At 32.9% G+C, this 15,010-nt stretch overlaps 1 protein-coding gene across 1 annotated transcript; it reads left to right on the forward strand.

Moving 5' to 3' along the window:
• On the forward strand, nt 913–4,768 carry LOC109829013 (deSI-like protein At4g17486; the record flags this gene model as incomplete). Its single annotated transcript, XM_020396053.1, has 4 exons — nt 913–1,023; nt 1,124–1,166; nt 2,020–2,156; nt 3,934–4,768. Coding segments are annotated over 4 exons (516 nt in total), but the record flags the coding sequence as incomplete, so codon positions are not given.

Genomic DNA, 15,010 nt, shown 5'->3' on the forward strand with positions numbered 1-15,010 from the left:
TCTAAATACATTCTACTAGTAAGGCAAGCCAACTATTAAAATGTCGATCAACATGTCTCTTCTTGCCGCAAAATAGCAAGGAACAACGTAAAAGTGAAGTTCCGACAGAACATGCAAACCTAGATCCAATCAGTTTACTGGGTTTGCGTCCAGATGTATCCTAACTATATCAAGCGCTATTCTTTTTATTTTCTTTTATTTTATTTTCCCAACCGTTGTGAAAGGAGAATATATTCTAATGTGATGAGTTCGTAAATTCTTACTAGTTATTTGAGTTTGCGGTGCGAAAATTTTAAACTTTGAGCAGTTTTGTGAGACATTCTAAAGTTCAGAAAATTGTGCGAGATAAACAAATGTCAATTAGATTATTTGAAAAACCCTCAAAATTCAAAAAAAAAAAAAATTTCTTTGATATCTACTTTCCTTTATAACTAAAGGAAAATCTTAAGATGAACAGTAAATTTTAACATTATCCACGTATTTCATCTTAATTCTTTCAAATTCACCACGTTACACTCAAATAGGCCACGTTTATCAGTTTCCCCTGCAGTTGCTCTGCTTCCACTCTTCTTTCCTCTTCCACAAACGTTTCTCAAATTGGCCACGTTGCTCTGCTTCCAGTGCTTCCCCACAAGCGTTTGCAGTTTCTCAAGTTCCCCACAAGAGAAATCACAGAGATCAGTAATGGCGGCTTCAATGGAAAGATCAGGCCTCCGATTCCTTCGTCAGGGATCAAACACCGGCTCAAACTCCGTCCTTTCCAACAAAAAGAAGAGGAACTGCTTCTTCTCCACTCAATTTTCTTCCCCCTTTCGTTTGTATCTTCCAATTTTAGAAATGAGGGCTAGGATTAGGGTTTCTTTTTCTCTGATTCAGATCTTCTATTGACTATTTTTGTTTTGCGTCATTTGATTAGATGAGATTGCGAAATGGGAGAAGATAACGTATGCTGGAATCGTGACTTGCACGATCCTTTCGATCTATAATCTTTCCAAGGGTCACCCTCCCCATGAAGATCCTCCGGTAATTTTTTCTCTGCAAGTGCAATTTTAAAAACAAAATTTTTTGTTTGTGATGCTGATTTTGATAAAAAAAAAACTAATCTTTCCTCACCTTTTGGCAGGCTTACCCGTATTTGCACATTCGTAACAAGGAATTCTCATGGGGTAAGTGTTCTTATTATCCTTTCCCTTCTCTACTTAGGTTTTTCGTGTTGTCTTGAAGAATTATTATTTTTCTGATAATAGCTAGGGAATAGAAGGGATAAAAAATGATCTCTGATGACTAGAATCCATCTTGATTATTATGGTTAACATGTTGTATTGTTGTTTCACTTGAGGTTGTCTAAATTTGGTATTTGTTTTATTTATCGAAGGTAAAATGGAACATGTCTGGTTGAATGGAACATAAGGTTCCCTTGATCTTGAAAGAAAGGACTTTTATGTCTACCATCAAAGTATTTGAGAGTCAAGACCAAAAGCTAATTGTCAGATGATTCAAATTTCAAACGAAAGAAAAGATAACAAGCTGAGTTAAATTCTGTACACTATAAACGAAAACAAATATTTTATTTTCATAGTAGGTTAGGTTCCTTAATTTGCTGACAGTTACATTTTAGATATGCTTTATTTTGTATAAGATTGATTGATTCGCTAAGAGAGATTGGTCAGTCCCATTGCAACAAAAGCATTGATAAGGACATGTAGAAGACAAAGACAATATAAGGTTTACTTATGGTGAAAAATAATAACTTCATTCTTTCTCCCACCAAACAATTAGATGGTTTATACATAATTGTCAACATGACTAAGCATCTATCAAAGAATAATTCTCTACATGATGTAGAATCCCACATAAAGTAAAATTCAAGACTAATCTAAATATTGATCCTTGCTTAGTCTAGAAAAATAAGACTTAGTAATAGTATGATATAGGATAATTAACACACTGGTAATTGTGTTGTAGAACTCTTTGTTTACTTTTTTGCAGCATTTTAATGTTTGATGTATGTGCTCACAGTTCATGGTGTGGAGCATGCATTTGGGGCACATGAGTCACATGACTATCCGACAAGTGGGGTGTTTGAGGTGGAGCCTCGACAATGTCCAGGTTTCAGGTTTAGGAAATCAATATACATGGGCACAACATGCTTAGATCCTATTGTTCGCTGGAAAATTCGTTGCTTTCTTTGTTATTGATTCCATTGTCATCTTGAGTTACAACTTTTTGAGTTACAAAAGATCCGGTCTTTTTATAAGATCCGGTTACAACGAAAATCAAATAAAAATAAACAAAGATTACAACTTTTTCCTTTTGTGTCGAACGAATCGCGAGCTCCTGTTTTGCGGTCGCTCGCTTGGTGGGTTCTTTGCCTGCGCCGGGGTTATTTGCCGTGGACCACCGCGAGATCTAGATCCGGTCGGATCTACGCAGTACGACGGGTATTATTTCACCAGGAAATAATAGCCGGGAGGCATTGCTTCACCAAGGAAACAATCGTCCAAAGTCCTCGGGATCTAAGACCAGCTTAGATCGCGGAGTATACTGCGTAGATCTGAGGATCTGATCTCTCGAAACACAACTGCCTATTTGACGTTGATGATGCCGGAGCACTCAGATCTGAAGCGAGTAGTCCCCCGAAGTCCCAAAGTTTCAAATCTTTTTTAAAGTCCGAGTCTGCCAATCTCCGCAGGCTTCGCTCCTCTATCAAAATTTCCAACCACTAAAAAATGAGGCCAATGCGCCCCTCTATTTATATGGCATTAAAAGGGCGGATCTGGGAGCCCAGATCTGGGCCCTAGATCCGAGCTTGGCTCGCCAGGTGGCTCGGCCAGGCCGAGACACTTGTGAGTGTCTCGGGTATTTTGATCATAACTTTCTCATATGATCTCCAAATGACCAGATCCAAGATGCATTGGAAAGCTGACAAAGAGATCTACAACTTTCATGTTTTGAGTTTCTTCAGATTCAAATTGCATCATAACTGAAATATCAGTTCTTTGTGCGAGCCACCAAATGGTGGCTCGGCACTGTGCGAGCCAGTTCGTACGTCCTCGGGTATTTTGGCTCTAACTCTCTCGTCCGATCTCGGAATGAGATGATTAAAGATGCGTTAGAAAGCTGACCACTCATGGTGTGAGCTTACAATGGCTGAACCACTCATTGTGTGGGCGAGACACAAGTCCTGGCTGAGTTGTTTTTCCTTCGTACGTCCTCGGGTATTTTGGCTCTAACTCTCTCGTCCGATCTCGGAATGAGATGATTCAAGATGCGTTAGAAAGCTGACGAAGATACCTACAACTTCCAATGGCCGAGCCACTCATGGTGTGGGCTTACAATGGCCGAGCCACTCATTGTATGGGCGAGACACAACTCCTGGCTGAGTCGTTTTGCCGTCGTACGTCCTCGGGTATTTTGGCTCTAACTCTCTCGTCCGATCTCGGAATGAGATGATTCAAGATGCGTTAGAAAGCTGACGAAGAAACCTACAACTTCCAATAGCCGAGCCACTAATGGTGTGGGCTTACAATGGCCGAGCCACTCATTGTATGGGCGAGACACAACTCCTGGCTGAGTCGTTTTGCCGTCGTACGTCCTCGGGTATTTTGGCTCTAACTCTCTCGTCCGATCTCGGAATGAGATGATTCAAGATGCGTTAGAAAGCTGACGAAGAGACCTACAACTTCCAATGACCGAGCCACTCATGGTGTGGGCTTACAATGGCCGAGCCACTCATTGTATGGGCGAGACACAACTCCTGGCTGAGTCGTTTTGCCGTCGTACGTCCTCGTTAACCCACTTCGTCGCGTATCATCTGGCTTCGGTGTTGTGGACTGACGGTCGTGCTTGGATACGTAGCCCGATGGTTGATTTTGTCGAATTGGCGTCGTCGAGTTGTGTTAAGGGACCTATAGGCAGTTTTATACGCCTACACCTATGCAGGTTAGAGACTTTATGGAGCTTAACTCTGTCAACTACAATGGTGATACCTACCATTTGATTGGAAAGAACTGCAATCACTCCTGCAAGGATATACGTTTTAAATTGACTGGCAACTTAATTCCAAAATGGGTGAATCGACTTGCAATAATAGGTGCATTTGTTTTCATTTGCATCATATGTTGCTTCTTCGTATTGATAATCGTAGATCTTTTCTGATAGATAGCATATACTTCTATTATTTTCCATTCCTGATTCACTAGATTTGACACATGCTCCTGCTAGCATGTCAGATATCACCCAAAGACCAACCAATCTCACATTTAAAAGAATTTACTATTTGACATCAGTCTACAGAAAAACTAAGTCAGAGATTAATGTTTTCTGACCATTTTGTAGAAACTGCTCGGAAATACTTTTGCTGGGCAATTTTATTTCATCCTCAGCATGCCAATCTTCTTATGCCATCTCTACCAAGGATGCTTTGTGTTATAGCCTCAAACAGGAAAAATATGCATTTCATTTTCATAACATGCTCTTTTCCAGCTTCAAACAGTTCTCTGTTTTTGACATTCATAAGTCACTCAACATTTTGAAGCTCAATCAAAATTAAATTTGTTTTAAAACAAACCTCTGGAAGAAAGTAAGGAGTTGTACTTAAGAATATAATTTTCACTTTGATATACTTACTCTTCATGCAATTTGAAAGGTTGGTATCTTTATGTATTGATCTAAGAAGTTGTGATGCAGGGTGAAGGTTTTAGTTTCCATTCTGAGACATTTCAGCAAGCATGTTTCTGGCATTTTTCCCCATGTAAATCTAACAGGTTTGACATTATTTATGTGAAATCAGAGAGTTTTAAGGATGTGTGGAGAAAACAGCAACCCAACAGCAAATTAAGAAGGCATATTACAAGTTGGCCTTGCTGCTTCATCCAGATAAGAATCCTGGTGATATTGTGCTTACTGATTTATTTTGTATTAGTCATTTCTTATGCTATAAGCGACCTAGCCATATGGACTGTTCTTTTAACTTCATTTGTTTCTTTATATGCCAAGAAGCTAAGTAGAAATTTCAGCTGCTACAGAAGGTGATTTAAATTCTTGGAGATGAGGAGAAAATGGCAATTTATGATCAGACTGGTCGTGTTGATGATGAGGTGGATTTAAATTCTTGGAGATGAGGAGAAAATGGCAATTTATGATCAGACTGGTCGTGTTGATGATGAGGTGAATATGAGAAAGATTCGGTACCAACCAGTGTACTTTTTATATTCTAGGAAAATTTTAACAAATCTATCCAACACATCAAACTTGATCATAGAAATTATCTATTAAAATAGTTTAATAGTATGTTCAATTACAGCTGAAACAACATGAAACAAATGAAATTTGTCCATAAATTTTGATTTGGAATCTTTGTGGTTGTTATTTGTTTAATTCAAATATATTTGTTTAATTCATAAATTTTGATTATGACTCTTAGTTGTCAATAGATGGGAATAAGAATTTACCAACAATATCATGTAATTGATTAAATCGTTTGGGCAGAGTTTAGTCCAAACGTTTATAACCGTTTGGACAAACTTTGTCCAAACGGTTATTTAGTCATCATTCCATGCCACCCGATCATAGTTTATTCGAACTTGACATAGCATATGGATGTATTCTGTCTTCATTTCATTCTTAACATAATGTAATATTTGAATGTTCAAAACTTTAACAACAAAGGACTGACTATATTTGCATCAAATATGTAATTATATCAAAACAAATATCTTAGCAATGCACAATTTATCTCTTAAGACATACATTTACTTCAATTCTTATATACAATACAATTGTCTCTTATTTTGCAATTGGACAGACGGATGAGGTTAGGTGTAAAAACCTTCTTCTGTCCCACATCTCATGGCCCTTAGCTTGAGATCACTGCTAATGTATCCTTCTCTCATGGTAGCCAGTTCCTTATAGTCAAGCCCTTCGTCTACCTTTTCTTTTGACAGCAATGTCTTCAAAATCAGTTCTCTGTTCTCTGTCGACGGCAGACCAACTATTATTCTGCTCAAATAAAGACATGTTTGAGATATAAAAAGAATATATATAAACTTTTATCCTAAAATGACCAAAAAAAAATTCAGACTGATGAAAATACCAGCAATCAAATTATTGTTTCATACAGCAATCTCTCATTCATCCAGTCCTTAGAATCTGACAATTTTGTAAGTCAATAATTGATAAAAAATTAAATATACCAATCTATTTAATCTAAGAATCAAATATATCTTTATATTATAAATGGTTTAAACTTATATTGGAAATAAGAGTTACAATACAAAAATACAACTGACAAATTTCAATCAATCAAACAATCAATATTTCTGCAATTTTCAAATGTACTTTAAAGGAAATGGAATAATCTCAGTATCTATAAACTAATTGACTTACTATGTATCTATTCGGCAGTGCAACATCGTGTTTTCAAAGTACTTTTCAAAGTACTGATCAAGATCTCAGAGTCCGAGAGGATGTCATCAATGTAAGTCTATTAGCAAATTAATATTCTCTAAAACCTATCATGTTAAATTAATCCAGTATTTTTGTGAGTCAATATGATATCTCTTTATCAGAGCCCAATTATTTATCACTCTTTTTCATTTGTCCATCTGAGTTAAGCTGAAGTAGGTTGTTATAATGTTCACAAATACCTATCTATGTTAAGTAAGTTGTTATAATATTCATAAGTATGTTTAAGATAAATTTATTTCATAAGTATGTTTAAGATAAATTTATCGTGCAAAAATAAATAAAATGAGATGAGAAAAAGTTGCACACAAAAATAAGGTTCAAAGATGCCGTGCTTAGCACGGGTTGAATACTAGTTAACCATAAAGCCGACATCCATTTCCGCTCGTTGACCATTTGCACGTCAACTATCTTCTTTGTGGGTATATCCGTATATGGGTGATTTTGAACTTGCATAGAGAAAACCATTTGTTCGGATGCCAAAAATGAACCAATTATTCTCCTTGAGACCTAAGCATACTGATTTTTAATATTGAAAGGTAATGCTAACTGCTAAGGTAGTCTCTTCGAGCCAAAGCTACCAATCCATTTATTAGCATACCAAAAATGAACCAATTATTCTCCTTGAGACCTACGCAACCATAGTAGATAACGTGTAACACGTGCCTCTCTTTCTTTTTTGGTAAAGAAAATTAGTTGCTAACACTTTTTTTTTAATAAATATTAATTGTTTGGTACATTGATATGTTATTCATATTTGATATTCAGAAGATCAAAAAATTTATTTGATTCGTTGTAACTGTAAGTTCATACACTTAGGGTTTGTTTGGACTTTGGATTGGAGCCTAGTAAAGGGGATTTAAGGGAACATAGAGTAAGTTAAAGTAATGTACGGGAATACGTAAAACTTGTTTGGCAAATTAGTAAGGGGAACTTAGTTCACCCTGTTTGGGAAGTTAAATAAAGTGAAGGAAAGAGAAGAGAATATATGTGAAATTACATAAATAACTGTTTGCTATAGGGTTTTAAGAGGAAATCTCAACCATTGGATTAGATCTTGATAAAGGGTAAAAAAGTCTTTCTATAATTATTGTTTCCCTTCATTTACTTTCACGGTTTCACCCCATTACCCCCACGATTTTGGGGGAAAGAATAACTTCATCCCCACCCCCGCACCCCAGCCCACACACACACATCCACGTCCACCACACACCCACCCACCTTATCTTCCTCCCCATTATGTAGCATAATTTTGTTCCCAAACAAGGATAAAGGTTACCATTACTTCTTATACCCCTCATTACCCTCAGTTCAAACAAGGTCGAGCATCTCCAACAGCTTCCCCATTTCACACTTTTGAAGAATATAGTTAGGTTTTTGGTCCAACAGATTCTCTATCTCATTCCCCAAAATAGGGATGGAGGAGAAAAAATAGGGAAGCTTCCCCAAATCTGCAGCATTCTCCAGATGGAGGAGAAAAAATAGGGAAGCTTCCCCAAATCTGCAGCATTCTCCAAATTTTTGGAGGAAAAAAGGGATTCTTCAAAATGGGGAAGCTGTTGGAGTTGGTGTAAAAATAATTTGGAGAATATGACTTTTGCTTCTCTATTTTGGAGAAAATTTTAGAGAAGCTGTTGGAGATGACCTAATATAGTTGCATGACATGTTCAGCTTTATGTTTTTTTCCCGTTTGTTTAGGGTTTTATTTCGGTTAAAGTTTCGATATAAAATCTTCTTTGTAGCTTAAATAATTGTGGATTATTTTGGGATATGACTTATGAGTACGTTGTCCGTTGTAATTGAAATAATATTGCAGTTGCAAGTATATTTTCTTAGTTGCGAGGAAACAAATAAGTATTATTTTTTCTTTCAGAACATATATTGCTAGAAAGTAATTCCTATTATTATAGACAAGAGGCACATGTTTTCAAATAAGAAAAAAGAAAAACACATATTAATGTGTTCGACCTTGATCGTGCAACTAAGAATAAAGATGCTGCATTTGTCAAAATTAATACACGCTAATCAACGTCGTGCTTCTCATAAACTAATGACCTGCTACCTAATCATTGTAGACTTATTGGTTAACTATTACCATGTAAAAATAATGATCGATAATATTTTTTTTAGTTGTCAACTTCACTTGTGATTTTATAGACAAGTAGTTAATTTTCCTCTTTTCTTTGGTAGGATTATCATTTATCAGTAAACAGTTTTGTTTGCTAACATACGACGTTGCCTTAAAAAAAACGAGTTTCTAATCGAACTTATTGGTAAATTTTTTTTCCCCATTCAATGAGCTATTCAGTAGACGTGCGATAAATAAAGGGGATTTTCAATACTGTTCAAATTTTATTGAACCCACATTTTAAAGAAGGATTTCCAAAATACACCATTATGTAACATTGTTGAACGGCTTAATATCAGAACAAGTGAAGAACAAAAAAAAAAAAAACCACCACAAAACAAAACCTCACCCTAAAAAAAACCCACAAACTTTCAAAATATCAAAAACCCTATGAAAAAACCCCTTTTAACTTTAAGGTTTTATTACAAACCCCTTTAACGGCGTTATCCCTTATCTCCCCAAATTTCATTGGACAAATATACCCCCTAGTTTGGATTTTCGGTGGGAGGGTTTTTAGTGAGAAATCAAATTAATATGTTAAACCATTTTTTTATTTTTATTTTTTACAACATAGGTGAATTTCCTACTTAGGGGTATTTTCCTCTGCTGGAAATTTGACATAATGAGGAATAACACCATCAAGGAAGTTTTATGATAAAACCTTAAAGTTGAATGTAGTTTTCTAATAACCTTAATATTAAGAGGGTTTTTTGATATTTGGGGCATTTTTTTCATATTAAATCTTGCACAAATATTGACTCATGAAAAGTTAACCTATAGGAACTCATCTTAGGATGTAGAATTATAATTAAACAGCAAGTATCATCATGACTTCAAATAATTAATTGAAGCAGAAATAATAATATACAGATAAACATTAAAAGAGAGAGAAAAAATAAGAAAGGAAAACGTAAGCTGAGATCTCATGGCCATGTGTATCCATTACCACCTATAGTCTATGATTTCAAGCACATGAAGAATAAACGACATTAGTTCAAGTTATTGGATTAGTATTCATGGACACAATAATTTAGTTTATTTAGCTGGCTCCATGGCACATTTTTATTATTACTACTACTATTACTATTATTACTATTTTGATAAATCTCCACGGTAAATATATGAGTAACTATTATTGTTTAACGAAATATGTACAGTACATTGAATACAGTAATATTATGATATACATTAAATGAATACCGTGAGTTTTTTCCTCTTTCTTTCTTGATTGATCGATTTATTTATTTATTTACTTTTTATGTTAGTAGTTGAGATGCACGTGCAATGCACGTGGTTGAATACCATAATTATGTAAATTGATAAAAATAGAATAAAAATAAAAATAAAATAAAGTTTTTTTGCGGGATTGATCAACTCAATAATCACTCTTTTAAATAAAATATTGTCATTGTTTCCTTCAACCCATATTGTCACCATGTGATCTACTATTTGTGAGTTATAAACACATTGATCTAGTACAACATCTCTGTTTATTAGTATGTTGAAGTCTTTAAAAGATGGATGATCATTTAATTTATAAAGAAATTTTGCATATGAATTTACTTACAATATGTCCATTAAACTTTTAGTTGTGGTTTGACTCATATTCACATTAACTTTTAGTTATGATTTCACTCATATTTATATTATCTAATATTCTTATTCAATTTTATAGATCATTTTCTGTACCATAGAAGTAAAACCGAAAGTATGAAGAATTATTTTCTTATAAAATTAGAGCGGGGAGATTATGATATGTTTCGCTATGTGCTCTAAATATAAAAAAAATTCCCTTGATGCAAGGTCTCTATCAAATATTGCCTCAAACGGTGTGAATAAAAAATACTATTATAACTCACTTGCCCGAGGTAATTGTATTGTATATAGGACATATACAATAGTCCCCTGTATTTTTTTGGTTCTGACTGCAAAATATGCAAGAGTGGTAGTCCCGTGTATTTTCTGACTTTAATTACTTTTGTTGTTGGCCTTCTTGTTTTGATGATGTTTAACAAACAATTTACCACTAATATTGTTTGTCTAGTATTTGTGTTTTCTTATTTATTATAGACAAACAACGTAGTTGGAGGATGGATGGAATAGAGCTTCAATGATAATATCCAATGGAGGTTGGCGGAATAGTGGTTGAAGCCTTGCAATTCAAAGTTAAAGATCAAGTTCAAGCTTCATCCGCTAGATTACCAAGTAGAGCTTATTGAAGACCAATCAAGCTTGGGTAATTTAGTTTAGGATTTATATTATGTGTGTTAGATACTCTAAGCTCAATATCGTATACACACACACTTATTGGTTTCTTCGTATATATATATAGTTATATATATATACATAAGTTTTGTTTTCTATGTATATACATATCTAGTTATATATATATACATGCATGGTTTTGGGTTTTCATGTTTATAATATGAAATCACATATTTCATATTTACCATTGTGTTTTTGATAACATTGCATAGAATATGCAATTTTGTGAAAATATTGTATCATTAGTTTATAGACTTCAATATCAGTTCATACATGTTTTACTAAGTCTATAAAATCATTTTGTAAAGTTTCAAATGTTGGTTTAGCCAAAATATCAAAATTCACATGTTTATATTTTTGTGTTTTGGACTGTTTTTGTAAAATGATGATTTTTCACAAATGGGAAATGCAATTTGGAAAATTCCTTTTGTAACATGTTCATTTACATGTGTATATACATTTCCCAAAGTTTCATAATTTTTGGACTTCATTTGTTATTTTTAACATGTTACACACACACCCACATTGAGCTTATTGTATCTTTCATTGCATAGTATAGTTGGGTGGTGAGAGATTGTAACTTTGAGTTGTGCTAAATTGAGTTCTCACCTTGTTAGAGAGAACAATCATTTACTGTATTTGTGCTTAATTGTGAGATCACTTTGTAATACACTTGTACACCGAGTGAGAAGTGTGTGGTGAGAGTCGGGGATCGTCCCAAGAGGAGTGGCGTCGGTTGACGTGCCTAGGGAGAGGTTGTAACCGAGCACTTGAGGGAGACACGGCTAGGTCCAACACTTAGTGGGTGTAGAGTGTGATTGCAAGAGTGTGAGTTGTAGAGTTTTCGGTTAGCTAGAAAACCGAGTGTGTAGAAGAAGTTCCGGCTTCCAAACCGGATTGTGTTAGTGGATTTCTCCCCGGGAGTGGGGAGCGGAGACATAGGACGGAAGGTCCGAACTCCGTGATCATATTGGTTGTTTGAGTGTGCTTTGGCGTTCATTCATATTTATGTTCATATCTTATATCGTCATTGTCATTAGCTCATTATCTATATCATCCACTATCTTGTTTACATTGTTTACCCTTGTGTTTATATATCCTTGCGTATAACTCATAGTATATCTCATTGCTAGGATATATCCCTTGTTCATATTATTTATCCTAGCTCACATATCTTGTTGTATTTTATACTTGCTAGGATAACGTATTAATTAGTTTTTAATTGGCATTTAATCGGATTAGATTAGCATAAGACCCTAATCACCCCCCCTCTAGGGTCTAACATTTGTAATTAATGTTCGCTAATTACACGTGACTATTAGTTATATGTATTTAAAAGATGATTTTTTGCAAAGTCGACCTCTTTTTTGCTAGTCCTCTTTTTTGCCAGTCTTTTTTACAACGATATTATTATTCGGTATTAAATCAATTTTATTATATAAGATTATATGACCCTTTTTTAATAAATTATAAAAAAATATATGTGAAAACCTCGATGCTTATAGCCAGTAATTGGGCTCCACAAAATATGTTAACTTTATATTGTAGCTTGCTATTGGTAATACTGTTGGCAATGTTATTACCTTTCCATTTTATTTTATTATTCACGTCTTTCTGATATAAGTCCTATTTTGCTAATTCACTCAATTGGCTATATTGAGTTTTTATAATATCAGAGATTAGAATATTCTCTCCTGTTTAAAAAGTGTTGACGTGATTTTCTTAAAAAAAATATACACATAGTAGCAATAGCATATACTATAGTTCAACTCAAACATTAGTTTGAAGCTATTTAGAGTAAGATCCTTTCTACTCTAGAATGGTGATATAGTGATTACACAATCTAAAAGTCAAAGAAAAAATTTCTACAAAGAAAAAGTAATTTAATATGTCAAATTAAGAACTAATTTATAAAATATACATAGACAGTGCAGATAGCTATAGAAAGTAAGATATATATCTTCATAAAAATTTCATAGTGAATGACCAACTAATCATCCTAATTTAAGTATAAATAATTATTACTTTAGTTACTAATTTGATACACGTAACTATAAAATATATCTCAAGCAAAAAATAAGAGTTGAGATTGTATTATCTAGTAGGTAAATAAATAAATATTATTAGAGCTCCTCTTTATATTAATTTAAAAGTAATAATTTAAATTGTTAAGCACTAAATATTAGTTCATGCGAGAAAGTAAAATAATTTATGGCCTATATACTTATATAGTCAATCAATCAAACGTATTAAAATTATGATGATCACAATCAAAATTATATGGTAGGTTCATATTAACTATAGTTTATAAAAAATAATACATTAAAATCAGAATCTTTTTAATCACTATATAGATTATTTGAAAATTTTTGCATATATAAACTATACTTCCTAGAAATAGTAGTATGCACACTTAACTATGGCCTAATACATCTTACTCTTTAATATCATCATTAATTGTGTATATATGCATTACACTAAAAATACAATAAAAATTTAGAAAACTACAAAAGAAACACCCTTAAAAGTTTTAAAAATTATAAAAAAACACCCTAAATTTTTTAAATTTACAAATATACAAAACTATTAAAAATTACATTAAAATCAAGGAACTACAAAAAATCATTAAAAATTTTCAAACTTTGGAAGGGTAATTTGCAATATACTAACCTTTAAGGATGTTCTTTATAAATTTTAAATTTAATAGGTTTTCAATTAGTTATGTTTTTTCAAAAACGTTATGGGTAATATTAATCATGAAAAGTTTTTCCTAAACCTATACTTTTCAAGGGAGTGTGATATTTTTTATAAATTTGTAAATTTTTAGGGGTTGTTAGTAATTTTGTTTATTCATTTTAGTGTATATAGGTTAGAAATTCTCATGGTGTTTTTTTGTAATTTATGAATAATAGGGGTTTTTCTATATTTAAACTTATAGGCATTTTCTACATATTATAAATTATTTGTAGACTATTTATAATTCCTATATTTTTAATTAACTAATGGGTTTGAAATTCTCAGGATGTTATTTGTAAAATTTGAATTTTGAGTGTTTGTTTGTAATTTTTAAAACTTTAAGGGTGTTCTCTATAAATTATAAATTATGTAGGGATATTTGTAACTCCTATATTTTCAATGCATTGTTAGGTTGGATATTATCAGGGTTTTTATAAATTTTACAAATTTGAGGGTTTTATTTTGTAATTTGCAAAAAGTCTAGAGTGTTTATTACAAATTTTATAAATTTTCGAGGGTTGTTTGTATTATTTATAGGTTTTTAGTGTATTTATAGGTTTAAAATTTTCAAGGTATTTTTTATAAATTCTAAAATTTTAGGGTATTTTCTTATTTTTTAAAACTTACAATATACTTTCTCCAAAATCAAAAACTTTTAGTTTTTAGTGAGCATATGTTTTTCAGATTTCTCATTGAATTGAAATAAGTAAAATTTGTAATTTTCAAGATGTTTTAATAAAATTTTAAATTTGTAGGGGTGCTTTTATAATTTAAAAAGCTTGGAGGATATTTTTTATAAAGTTAAAAAACTTTAAGTTGCTGGTTAGCATATATTTTTTAGATTTCTCTACAAGCTGAAACAAATAAATGATTTGAATTATATCAAACACATTTCCTTTATCCAATAATATGTTGAGTCTCATTACCAATTTAAAAAAGAATAATTAGAATAGATTAGGATAACAATATAATATTCAAAAAAATAAAGGATAATATTGACTATGGAAAGATTTTCTCGAACTCGTACTTTTAAAGAGAGAATGATGTCTTAAAGGACCCGACGAAAGATTTATAATAGACCAGGGGCTACATGACTGCTTAGTATTCAATCTGGGTGTCAAGATTTGAATTCAAGGGGCCTTAGATTACTTTTTGCAAAACGAAAATCCCCAAAATGTCGGCCTAAAGAAAGTTATGAATTAAGAGTAAATAATATTCACCCCCGTGGATAATATATTATCTCTAACAAAAACCATATACATGATAGTTTAAAACAAACTAGTATTATGGCCCGTGCCAAGCACGGGCTAGCCGAAAATCAATATTTATCAACGGTAATATTATGTCTAGCGATATAGAATTTAGCGTACAGAATAATCTCGTTAACCGTGAATCTTGAAGTACATAATGTGCATA

Source organism: Asparagus officinalis, chromosome 1 (assembly GCF_001876935.1).
Source record: "Asparagus officinalis chromosome 1, Aspof.V1, whole genome shotgun sequence".
NCBI classification, from domain to species: Eukaryota; Viridiplantae; Streptophyta; class Magnoliopsida; order Asparagales; family Asparagaceae; genus Asparagus; species Asparagus officinalis.